The sequence below is a fragment of the Meles meles genome, chromosome 12 (assembly GCF_922984935.1).
Source record: "Meles meles chromosome 12, mMelMel3.1 paternal haplotype, whole genome shotgun sequence".
Taxonomy (NCBI): domain Eukaryota; kingdom Metazoa; phylum Chordata; class Mammalia; order Carnivora; family Mustelidae; genus Meles; species Meles meles.
In genome coordinates this window covers 32,247,231-32,260,538 of record NC_060077.1, presented here as the reverse complement: position 1 = coordinate 32,260,538, position 13,308 = coordinate 32,247,231, and the positions used below count along the sequence as shown (strand labels likewise).

At 49.0% G+C, this 13,308-nt stretch overlaps 1 protein-coding gene across 1 annotated transcript; it reads left to right on the top strand.

Moving 5' to 3' along the window:
* The first annotated feature begins 10,067 nt into the window (after nucleotides 1–10,067).
* Nucleotides 10,068–11,637, top strand: CLDN5 (claudin 5). The gene has a single exon (XM_046024095.1). It carries the CDS (start codon nucleotides 10,324–10,326, stop codon nucleotides 10,978–10,980), a length of 657 nt encoding a protein of 218 aa, XP_045880051.1. The 5' UTR covers nucleotides 10,068–10,323; the 3' UTR covers nucleotides 10,981–11,637.
* The last annotated feature ends 1,671 nt before the right edge of the window (nucleotides 11,638–13,308 follow it).

Here is a 13,308-nt window from a genome sequence, read left to right as displayed (position 1 = left end):
CTTAATGTCACGAAACAAACCGAGGATTGCTGTGGGGGTGGAAGGGTAGGGAGAGGAAGGTTGGGTTATGGACATTGGGGAGGGTATGGACTACAGTAAGTGCTGTGAAATGTGTAAGCTTGACAATTCACAGACCTGTACCCCTAGGGCGAATAATACATTATATATTAATTTTAAAAAAACCCACCCAACTAAACTAGCCCCAAATTCTGAACACAAAGAAACTATGTGAATTAATAAACACTTATTGCTGTTCTAAATAAATAAAAAAGATTCCATGAAATTACTATATTGACAATTACATCAAGAGCAAAAAGAGTTTCCCCCCAGCTTTATTGAGATATAATTGACATATAACACTGTATGTAGAATTTTAAGGTGTATAACATAATGATTTGATACATACATTGCAAAACAATTACCACAATAAATTGCCTTAACACATCCATGCCTCACATAGTTACAATTTTTTTTTTGAGAGAACTTTTAAGACCTTCTCTCTTAGAAACTTACAAATACACAAAACAGTACTTCTTAACCTTAGTCAACATGTTATACAATACAGCCCCAAAACCTATTTAGCTTGCAACTGGATAGGGACAATTTTAGTTCTTCTTTTCTGATCTGTATCTCTTCTATTTTTTTCCAGCACTATATTCAACAAGAGTGGTGAAAGCAGAGTTCTTGCATTGTCTTGTCTTTGTAGTAAGTTTTGAAATCAGTTTGGAGTCCTTCAACTTTGTTCTTTTTTCAAGATCATTCTGGCTATTTTGGATGATTTGCATTTCACTATGAATTTTGGGGTCAGCTTATCAATTCTGCCATCTGGGATTTTGATAGGGGTTTCGCTGAATCTGTAGATCAATTTAGGGAGTGTTGTCATCTTAAAATTGTAAGTGTTGTGATTTATGAACATGAAATATCTTTCCTTTTATTTAGGTCTTCTTTAATTTCTTCCAACAATGTTTGTAGTTTTCAGAGTGTAAGTTCGTCATTTCTTTTGTTAAATTTGTAATTATTTTATTTGAGTATTTTATTCTTTTCTACACCATTGCAAATTGAATCATTTTTTAAACTTCCACATTGTTCTTTGCTAGTGTATAGAAATACAGTTGTTTTTGTATTTTGATTTTGTACCTTGTATCCTTGATAAACTTGTTTGTTAATTCTAACAATTTTTTTAGTAGCTTCTTTAGGATTTCCTATATACAATACCATGTCATCTACAAAGAGTGATAGTTTTACTTCTTCCTTTCCAGTCTTGGCCTTCTAATTTTTACTTGCCTCATTGCCTAGTTTGAAATCCCCTGTACAATAGTAAATAGAAGTTGTGAGGATAAACATCTTTGTTTTATTCCTGATCCCAGGGGGGAAAGTATTCATTCTTTCATCATTAATATGATATTAGGTGTGGGTTTTTCACAGATGCCCTTTATCAGAGGGAGGAGTAGCCCTTTCATTCCTAGCTTGCTATGCGTTTTTATGAAGAAAGTATATTAGATTTGTTAGAAGCTTTTTCTGTGTCTATTGAGATGAGCATATTGTTATTGTCTTGATTCTACTGATATGGTGTACTACATTAATTGATTTTCAGACATTAAACCAATTTTTACATTCCTGGAATAAATCCCACTTGGATTTGGTCATGTTGTATAGTATGTATGTGTATATATTATATGTGTATACATATATTATATATATGTATATATATGTATATATGTATATATGTATATATATTATATACACATATAATATATACATATATTATATACACATATAATATAATATAATATATACACATATAATCTATACATATATTATATACACATATAATATATACACATACATACTATACAATACATATAATATAATACATATAATATATGTATACACATATAATATATACACATATAATATATATAATATTATATATACATATAATATATATATGTATACATATATACACACATACATGTTACTGAGATTAGTTTTGACTTTGGAGCAGGGCAATGCTGGTCTCGTAGAGTGACTTAGGAAGTTTTCCCACCTCTTCCGCTTTTTTGGTAAAGTTTGAGATTGTTTGGCGTTAGTTCTTTAAATATTTGGTAGAATTTACTAGTGAGTCCATCTGGTCCAGTAACTTCTCATTGTTGGCATTTTTCGGTTTGTTTGTTTTTTACTAACTCAACCTCTTGTCAGATTTCCTATTTCTTCTTGAGTCAGGTTTGGTAGTTTGTGTTTCTAGAAATCGTCCGTTTCACCTAGTTATCTACTTTCTTGGCAGACAATTGTTCATAGTGCTCCCTTATAATCAGTTTCTATTTCTGTAAGATCATTCATTAGTAGTATCTCATCTTTCTTTCCTGATTTTAGTAATTTGAGTCTTCTCCCCTTTTCTAGGTCAATTTGAGTAAAGTTTTGTTAATTTTATTAACCTCAAAGAATCACCTTTTGTTTTCACTTAATTTTGAGGTTTTTTGTTTGTTGTTTCTTTTTTACGGCCCAGGATATGGTCTGTCTTGGAGTAGGTTCTCTGGGCACTTGAAAAGAATGTGTATTCTGCTTCGTTGGGTAGTGCTATATGAATTTTTCTATCTTCCTGATTCTCTGTCCAGTTGTTCTGTCGTAGTTGAGAGAGGAGTATTGAAGCTTCAACTATAATTGTCAATTTGTGTAATTCTCCACTCAGTTTTATCAGTTTCACATTACTTTCCAGCTCTTTTGTTTGGTGTATATGCATTTATGATTGTTATGCCTTCGTGACGTATTGACCCTTTTTATGACTAGGTAATGTTTTCTTCTGTTCCTAGTAATTTTCTTAAGAAGTCTACTTTATGTGACATTAATATAGCCACTCTGCTTAGTACGTCTTAATACTTAGTGCATCTTTTTCAACCTACACATGGCATTGTATTTGAAGTGATTTAATTTTAAGTATCATATATTTAGGTTATTTATTTTTGTCTACTCTACCAATATCTGTTGTTTGTTATTAGACCATATGCAACTAAAATAATGTAATTATTGATATGGTAAAGCTTAAATCTGCCACTTGATTTTTGTTTCTGTTTGCACTTTCTTTTTGTTTCTCTGTTTATTTTTTCCTGCCTTCTTGTGGTTTACTTAAACATCTTTTTGAACTCCATTTTGAATTACCCATACTAGTTTTGAGTGTATCTTTTTGTATAGCTTTGTAATGGTTGATCTAGGATTACATTAAATACATATAACTCATCAAAGTCTACTGGTGTCAATATTTACCAGTTAGAATAAAGTGTAGAAACCTACCTCCCTTTATGTCCCTTCACCCTCCCCCAGTTATAGTATAATTATCTTAGGTATGTCCTCTACATAGACTGAGAACCATTTTAGGGAGTGCAATAATTTTTGCTTCAAGCATCGAATATAACTTAGCAAACTCAAGAGGAGAAGGACTCTGTTATATTCATCAGGATTTTGTTTATGGTGTTCTTCCTTCTTGCTATTTCAAGACTCCTCCTTTTATCATTCCCATTCTGCTTAAAGAACATCCTTTAGCCATTCTTTCAGGGTACATCTGCTGGTGATAAATTTCTTAGTTTTCCCTCATCTGAGAACATATTTATTTTCCTTGTATTCTTGAAGAATCTATTCAGATATAGAATTTTGCATTGACATTTTTTTTTCTTCCAACACTTATAAAAAGAAGTGCTACTTCCTCTGTTTTCCAAGGTTTCTGATGAGAAATTTTGTCATTTGATTTGTTTTTCCTCTATAGGTGAGGTGTCCTTTTTCTCTGCTTCTTCACAATATTTTTCTTTGACTTTAGTTTTCAGAAAATTAATTATGTTGGGTCTTGGTGTCAGTTTCTTTGGATTTATCCTGTTTGGGATTCAGGCAACATCTTGAATCTGCAGGATTTTGGGTTTTTGCTTTGTCTGCTAAATTAGGAAATTTTCAGTTTTTAATTCTTTGAATACTTTTTTTTAAAAGATTTTATTTATTTATTTGACACAGAGAGATCACAAGTAGGCAGAGAGGCAGGCAGAGAGAGAGAGAGAGAGAGGGAAGCGGGCTCCCTGCTGAACAGAAAGCCCGACGTGGGACTCCTCGATCCCAGGACCCTGAGATCATGACCTGAGCTGAAGGCAGCGGCTCAACCCACTGAGCCACACAGGCACCCTGAATACTTTTTTTTTTTTTTTATCCCTGCCCTCTTTCTTTTCCTTTTGGGACTACAATAACACGGATGTTAAATCTTTAGTTATCATATTACATTTCCCCAAGGCTTTGTTATTTTTTTTAAAATTTTTCCACATTCTCTCTCTTGTTCAGATGAAATAATCCTCTTGTTCTATCTTCAAACTTATTTATTCTTTCCTCTATCCCCTCCATTTTGCTGTTGAGCAGAACTCTAATCTGTTTAGTCCCATCCATCTTTGTCAGAATGGAAGCCCTCCTTGGCATGAGGAAAAGTAGAAGAAAACTGTAAAAAAAAAAAAATTAATGTTTATCTTCTTTATACAGAAGGGCTTTTTAACAGTTAAAAATAAAGATAGAAGTCACATAGGGAAAGCCTTAATAGATTCAAATACTCAAAAGTTCCAATTTTTATAACATCCTGAAAAAATCAGTAATAGATTAAATACCAAATGGCAAAAGGTATGTGCCATACACATGTTAATGTTTATGTTTCTAACATACAAAGTGAGAAAAACAGCAATGCTCTATATTTATGCAGGTACACAGACAATTCACCAAAGAGGAAATAAAATTGGACAATATAAATTGAAAATAAATTTTAACCACATTACCATTCAGAGAAATGAGAGTCAAAGATACTGTATTCTACCTACTCAAGAAGTATAGTTTTAAAACTGTGAATATCCGGGGCGCCTGGGTGGCTCAGTGGGTTAAGCCGCTGCCTTCAGCTCAGGTCATGATCTCAGGGTCCTGGGATCGAGTCCCGCATCTGGCTCTCTGCTCAGCGGAGAGCCTGCTTCCCTTCCTCTCTCTCTGCCTGCCTCTCTTGTGATTTCTCTCTGTCAAATAAAAAAATAAAATCTTTAAAAAAAAAAACAACTGTGAATATCCAGTGCTGGTGACAGGCAATGAAAACACATACTCAGGTAAGAGGTCTCTGTGATACAACCTCCTGGATGTGAGCTGAAATTCTTTGAGGAATTTTTCCTGAGGAAATCATCCAAAATACCAAGGCTTACTTTGGTAGCAGTGTTACTGATAACAGAAAAATCATCTTTTATCAAAGTGTGTCTTGAAGGATGGTTGTATAATTATATCATCATCATTAATGTTAATTCATCATTCACCCTGAGCCAGGGAATGCTATCTACTAAGTTTCTTGACAACCCTTTGGTGTTAAGTCCATTATCATCCCCATTTTACAGAACCTCAGAATCCATTGCCCTAGTCACATCCCCCCACTGTGAATGGTGGAAATAGATTCCATTTTGCCTCCATCCAACCCCTGAGGCCATCTTCCAGGCAATTAGAAACAATAGTAATTATGAGGGTATTTTGTTTTGTTTAAGTAGGCTCTGTGCCCAGTGTGGAGCCTAATGAGGGGCTCAAACCTACCACGCTGAGATCTAAACCTGAGCTGAGATCAAGAGTCAAAGGCTCAAATTACTGAGTCGCCCAGGTGCCCCCATGAGAGTGTTTTTTTTAAAGATTTTATTTATTTGTTTTACAGATTATAAGTAGTCAGAGAGGCAGGCAGAGAGAGAGAGGAGGAAGCAGGCTCCAAGCTGAGCAGGGACCCCAATGTGGGGCTCGATCCCAGGACCCTGGGACCATGACCTGAGCCGAAGGCAGAGGCTTTAACCCACTGAGCCACCCAGGTGCCCCGAGAGTGTTTTTAACAAGTGTAGACATGTTTATAATATGATGCTAAATGAAAAAAGAGAATTTAGAATCACTTTATGATTTTAAGTGGAAAGAATCTAAAATTATTGCAAAGTGCAGCATGCAGAGAAGGAAATAATCAGAGAAGGAAGGGGTTTAGAGAGAGAAGGTGGACAAAGAGGTCATGGAACCAGGGCAGATATGAGGGGTGAGGAGTGGGAGTGGGGTGGAGGGCCACTTTTTGCCCCTGAGGACACTACTGCCATTGGCTGACCTCCTCCAGACTCCCAAAGGGGTCCTGGATTATGCAGAGACTACCATCTGTTATAGTCCTTGAAGGTACGAGGGACCTACAAGACCCTAGGTCTCTGTCAACCAGAGCTCCATGCCCCTCACTCCTCTACCCGCTGGAGAAGTTTAAGGTACAATGTCTTCCAATTTGGACGAACAGCCAGTGGCTCCTGCTCTGAGGATTGAAGTCAGATGATCTGCAAAGGTCAAGGGAGTCAGAGAGAACATCTCAGGACCCCATAGTGTGCTCAGGAATGGCAGCAGAGGGCCAGGGAGGGGTGATGGCCTCCCCTCCAAACTTGCAGCCTCCATTGTGGAGGGCTTTGTTACCAATGCAGAAACCAAGGCAAGGAGAGGTCAATTCACTAGTCTGAATTGTGAATTCACTGACTGTTTGTCAAAAGGTGTTTTGCACATCATCGCAAGCCTTGTCCCCCTTCTCGGCCCCCAGAGTAGGGCCAAGTGATCTGAGGATTCATGCTGCCTCTGGGCAGCTACCAAGAAAGAGCACCGGTGGGGGAGTTCTGTGATCAGAGACTCCACAAACTTCTGCTCCACTGGAGGAAAACATCCTTAACTGTTTTGAAGCCAAAAGATAGAAGGAACGTTGTTTTTCACTTCCCCTGAAATGAAATTGGCTACTAGGAGCTTCCCTAACCCCAATCCCCAGGAATCTGGAGCCTAAATTTAGATTGTCCTTGGAAGGTCACTGGATCACCCTGGCACAGGGTCAGTCGGCAGCTGCTCAAGATAAACTTGGCTTTTCTGCTGATTCAGGCCTTTCCCCCACACAATTAATGAGATCCTGCCGCACTTCCCCTGGGAAAGCAGAACAATAGCGGCAGATGAGCAGGTGGCCTTGGCTGGTGTGCTGGCCTGGGAGCCCCTCTCCAGAGATCAAGGAGTCATGACCCTGCCTAGCCCTAGAGCCCTCTGACCTCACCAGCAGGCCCTTGCCCACTGTCTTGTCCCTGTCTCATGGAGCTTCATGGGCCCCCCAGTCACCGTGCCCCTTCCCACCTCTGGACTCTCGAATGGAACTTCTTTCCTAGATCTTGGCTGAACTCTTATCTCCTTAGAGAGGGCTCTATCCCTCTGCATGACACTGCCATCTCTCTACCCCATGGCCATAGACACACCTGAAAGGGCCCTACCCAATTACCGGTTGAGGGCAGGAGCTTGCTGGGTATGTCCTCCACCCAGAGACAGAGCTCAGTGCGAAACAGGTGGTCAGGAGACCACCATGAGTAGAAGGGAGGGCAGGCACATCTCGTGCCCCTCCTAGGTCCGGGCTGGGCCTCTCTGAGGGGGCTCTGGTTCCATGGCAGGCCTGGGCCACAACCAACACAGTTGTGTTGGGACAGAAATCTGATGGGGATAAGTGGAAACTGAGGCCTTTCCATCAAGTCCCCAAAATACTGTGAAGCTGTCTGCAAAGAGATGGAGGCTCACTGGGGCCATCTTGGGGTGCCAGGCTGGGGGTGAGCCCTGGGATAGGCCCAAGGTGGTGGAGAGCGAGGGGCAGGTAGGCAGGCAAAGGGGGAGATCCTCATGCTGGCTGCAGCTCCAAGCTGGCTAGAAGGGGTGGCATGGCCAGAGGTCAGCCATGAATCACAGGAAGCCCCTCGCCAGAGAGAGATGCATAAAGACGGCCCCTGCGAGGAAGCTCAATCCTGGGTAGTGATGGGGAAATCCAGTAAGTGGACGGACACTTCCAACTTGGGCCTCAGGGAGCAAGGCTGGGAGACAGGGGCAGAAAGACATCCAAGAACAACTGATCTCAGCAGCACAACTTCCAAGAGCAGCCTCCACCTGAGGGATACACTGCAGGCCTAAGAGGCCGTGGTGAGAGCCAGACCAGCCTGAGGGCCCAAACAAAGGCAAGTCTGGATAGAGCACAGAGAGTGTGGTCTTGGACTGGTCAGGCCCAAGGCAGACAGGCAGACAGGCAGATAGACGTCACCCTGGGCAGCTCCCAGGACCCAGCACTTTGTCCGTGGGCAGTGTGAGCCATGATGTGGGTTTTGGGCAGAAGGGCCTCAGGAGAGGGGCCTGCCAGCATGGCCTACCTGCCCTGAGGAGAACAGACTGAGTGGGCAAGGATGGGGCCCAGCTGGCCTGAGGAGGCTACAGGAGTTATCCCAGGAAGAGAGCAGTGTGGAGTGTGGTGGGAGACCTTGGGCAAGGTCCCTGGACTTGGGCCAGGAGGGAGTAGTATTGGGAAGGTGGGGTGCGTGGTACAGCTGAGCTCCCTGGTGTGGACAGGAGGAGGCAAAATTGGGAAAGTGGAGGGAGAATGACCGAGGAGTTTGTAGCAGGAGGGAAGCAGTGAGGGGATGGCTGGGAAGAGCCAGTGGCCCACAGAGCCCTAACCTGTGCAGGGACCAAGGAGGCTGGAGGGTGAGGAAAGCGGTAAAACTCCCCCCCTCCCCCGGGCCCACCACCTTCACACTCATGGACCAGCAAACTTGCCTTGGGTGTTTCCCCATGCTGGATGAACAGAGTATTGGCCTTATCTCAGAGCCATATGCAGAGGGAGAAGGAATCAGGTCCCAGGAGGGACAGATTTAGCAAAACTTCTAGGCTGTGGCTGACCTCAATGTCCAGGCTTTCTTTGTAGAGGACCCTGTCCAGCCGAGCCAAGCACCCTGGACAAGAAGAAAGAACCAGGGTCCCAGCCACCTCAGTCCAAGACTGAGTACAGACTTTGCTGGAAACAAAAGGGCTGATGGGGAGTGGGGAGGGAGCTGCCAGAACAGGGCTGGTGCCCCCATGGGGTTCTGGGCTGCAGGGTCTGGTGCCCCCACCTGAGTCTCAGGGGGGCCCAATGTCCATCCCAGCGGGCCTTTCGAGAAACGGCTGGGCCATTGTGCAGAAGAATGCCCGGAAATCCCGAGCCTCCCGCCTCTAGCGAGGATGGGGGCTCTTCCTCCTGGCCAGGAAACTCCAAGTTGGCTTCCGGAGGGTGGCCTGGGGCCTGGGGTGCCAGGGCACCTCCACCGGTGGGAGGGCAGAGCACAGCACCTCTGTGTCCCTCTGTGTTTCTCCTCTCTGAGGGCTCGGGTAGACCCCCAAGCCTGGGGCCACGGGCTGCTCCTAGGAGGACAGCCTGCTTGTAGAGTGACTGGAGAACACTGGGGACTTCCCGAAGTGGTGTCGCCTGAGCTGGGCCTCAAAGGCTGGGGGATGGGAAGCATCTCAGGAAGAGGACCGACCAGTGCAGAGATTGAGAGGTCTGGGAAGTCCCAGCGGCAGGGGAAGAGTGGGGGTCTCCGGAGGTGGTTGTAAGATCCCTGTTCCACCTGTTTCCTGTTGGAGCCTCAGGCCCCAGCTAGGCGGCGACCCGCTGGGCACTGGCGCTGGTCAGGACCTGGAGGTTCCAGCCTGACCCAAACAGCCGGCCTCTTGGTCTCTGGGAGACACAATGCCAGGACTGAGGGGGAAACGGCGCAGTAAGGGCGTGGTGAAAGGGTCAGGGATGGGATTGGACCCCAGGGCGAGATTCCTGTAGTAATAGGCCGAGCTGCGCTTGGCTAACCCAGGAAAAGGGGCCCAAGAGTCCCTCACGCAAACCTCTACGCGACGGTGATGGTGGGGCCTCCCGCAGACCTTGGCCAGGCAAGAGCGGAGCTGGCCTGGGCGGTAGAGACCTTCACTCACTCGGGAGGTAGCGGGGGAAGCTGGTACACTCAGGAGGCTCCTGAAATGGAGAGGCTGGGACACAGGGAGGTGGCCCGGGGAGCGCGCGCTCAGCAACCCCAAGTCAGTCCGGAACGAGCTCTGGACAACAGCGGGTGAAGGGCTCGGGGGCGGTGGCCGGGCGAGGAACTGTCCTGGTGCCCTCCGCTACCCCCCAAGGGCAATGGTTTCCCTAACTCCAGTTGCCGGGGGCGCCAGTGATTGGCTAAGGGCCGACGGCCCGCGCGCGGATTGGCTGCTCCGGGACCAGGGGCCGGGCCGCGGGGCAGAATCCGCCCCCGAACATTCAAATGGGAAGCCCCTCACAGGCACCCGCAGATCCGAGGCTGTGCAGCAGACTCTCCCGGACCGCGGACAGGAGGCGGTGAGCCGAGCGCCCAGGCGCAGAGGCACCAGGGACGGTTCAGGGCGCCAAGCCGCTCCACCGAGGCACCGCCGCGCCCCGCCCGGAGGCCCGGGGGCCGTCGGGCGCCCGTCTCGCCTCCAGCCATGGGGTCGGCGGCGCTGGAGATCCTCGGCCTGGTGCTGTGCCTGGTGGGCTGGGTGGGCCTGATCCTGGCGTGCGGGCTCCCCATGTGGCAGGTGACTGCATTCCTGGACCACAACATCGTGACGGCGCAGACCACCTGGAAGGGGCTGTGGATGTCGTGCGTGGTGCAGAGCACCGGGCACATGCAGTGCAAGGTGTACGACTCGGTGCTGGCACTGAGCACCGAGGTGCAGGCGGCGCGGGCACTCACCGTGGGCGCGGTGCTGCTGGCGCTCGTCGCGCTCTTCGTGACCTTGGCGGGCGCGCAGTGCACCACCTGCGTGGCCCCCGGGCCGGCCAAGGCGCGGGTAGCCCTCACGGGCGGCGCGCTCTACGCGCTCTGCGGGCTGCTGGCGCTCGTGCCGCTCTGCTGGTTCGCCAACATCGTGGTCCGCGAGTTCTACGACCCGACGGTGCCCATGTCGCAGAAGTACGAGCTGGGCGCGGCGCTGTACATTGGCTGGGCGGCTTCCGCGCTGCTCATGTGTGGCGGCGGCCTCGTCTGCTGCGGTGCATGGGTCTGCGCCGGCCGCCCCGACTTCAGCTTCCCGGTCAAGTACTCCGCGTCGCGGCGGCCCACGGCCACCGGCGACTATGACAAGAAGAACTACGTCTGAGGGGGCCGGACTCGGCGGGGCCCCTCGCACGAGCCGGACGACTGGCTAGGGGAGCCCCGCATGGACGGCATCCGAGGCGAGGCCGCCCCGCGCGGTTCCCGCGGCATGGCCGGCTCTGCGCCTGGACGTGGCACACCGACCGACCGAGACCCTGCTCCCGCCCGCAGCCCGTTCTCTCCAGTAGCAACTAGTCGGGACCTGGGCCGCGCCCTGCTCTGAACAGGAGCCACACACTTGAGAGGACTTGCTCGGTTTCTTTTTCTGTGCGCAGAGCTTACTCCAATGTGGGTGGGGCACGCGTCCCTTTGGCTGAGTGGACAATGGACTGAAATGCCAGTTCCCTCCCCGACCCTCAGGGTCTTGGATGCCGTCATCCTCACCAGCAGCTCCTGCGGATCCCAGCAGGGCAGACAGAGAGCGCAGGGACCCCAGCCTGGGCTGCCGTAGGGATGTATGCAACTGGTCTCTCCCCCAACAGCGGGGGCCTGAACCCAGGGGGACTAAAAGACTTGGCCTGGACCTCCTTGCCTCACCCCGGCAGCTCCCCAGGAGATGCTTATGGGCACCAGATCCTGAGTGTGGAGCTGGGGCCCTGCCCTCCTTTGCAGCTTGTGGGGAGGGTAAGAATTTGCTTAGTAAATGGTTTGAATACCCTCCCACCTGTGTCCTGTTCTCTGTCCAGTCACCACTCATGCCCAGCAGCCCCCTTCATCCACCCGGCCACCAAATGCTCCCTGAAAGGCCTTTTCTGAGACCTCCCAGCACTGCCCCTGTGTTCCAGAAGATCCGTGGCCTGACCCATCCCTCCCTGCCACCCAGGCACCTTCCTACTGGGTGGGAAGCACAGCTACAGTCTTCGGCAACCCAGGAAGGGGAGATGTGTAGTCAGAAGAGCCTGGGGAGAGGACGATGCAGACCCCAGGAGAGGATGCAGATTGGAAATCCACCCCCCACCCCCCCAGCCAGTGTGGGGTCTTTGGATGCAGAAAGTCGAGGGTGGGCTGCCAGGCTGCTGGTTTTAAGAGGCTGGCTCCATGCCCCACAGGTTGGGTGTTTTCCCGCTGTCCTCTCAGGGCTTGCCAATCTGTGGATCGCACCAAATGGCCAGACAGCTGTAAAGCACTGACTGGGCCCTTCCGGCCAACAGTGCAGCAGGAACAGGGGCGAATCCAGGATGTGTGCTGGGCTCCACCAGAGCTAGCAGCAAGACTGCAAGCATGTTGCTATGGGAAGGAGGCACTTGTGCAGGTTGCTTAGAATGCCCCGGCAGGGTTCCAGCCCCTTGGTCCTGGCTCTTCTGCCAGTCTCAGCACAGCTCTGTGCGGGGCCTGTGCTCATCCTGCTGGCCTGGCAGCCAGCCCAGACTTGTGCTGATTAGCACCACTTCTGTGCCAGCCCCTGCTGGAAGCGCCCTGTGTAACCTTCCTCCTGTGAGTGGCGCCCCCCAGGGAGCCAGCGCTAGCCTGGGCCTCTAGGGAGGAGCTCCAAGCCCAGCCAGCAGGGCTTGGCATCTGCCCCCAAACCTGGCCTTGGGGGCCCTGTCCAGAAATGCTTGGACCAAATCCAGTGGCAAGGAGTCACCCAGGCCTGGCCAGGCTCCCCACTGTGAGGAAGGGGAAGAGTCCGAACACTGCCCTGAATCCCAGGAGTTGCAGCAGAGCCAGGGAGGTGGACTTCAAGGGAGGCCGAACTATCTGGTAGCCTGAGCTCCTTGCAGTGGGATGAGCTGCAGCAGGATGGGTCCAGAGGCCCTCAGCTGCCCACCATGGCAGCCCCCCTTGGGCCTGTGCAACAAGGCCCACAAACGGTCCTCAAGTGCAAAAGTGTGTGACTACTGGGGCCTTGGTGGGGCTGCATCCCACACTAGCCCAGAGGTCTCCAATTCCTTCAGGCCCCAGGAATCAGCAGGATTCCGAAGGGAAGCCGTACAGTCCCAATGATGCAAATGCTCAAGGTGGGCAGCTTAAGGGTCTGGGGAGTCCAGCTGATGCTGCCTGACTCATGTCAGAAAGGACAGGAGCACATTCCATTTGCCAGAGGTCAGGCAAGAGGAGCTGGCCTCCAACGCAGCCAACCCCTCTGTGCGCCTACCCCTTCCTAAGGGCTACCCTGTGACCTATCTCCATCCATCTGTCGCCTCAGTTCCAGGCCACTATTTCTGGGCTTTTTACCAGCTTAAAGCCTACCCAAACCACTCTGCCTCCTCCTGCCTAAGGCCCCAGGTGCCACACCCAGGTGGCCATGTCGCTCCAGCCTGCCTGCTTCACCAGCACCCTTCCCCCAGGCAGAGTAGCCAGACCGCCTCTGCCACTTATGTGAACAGCTCTC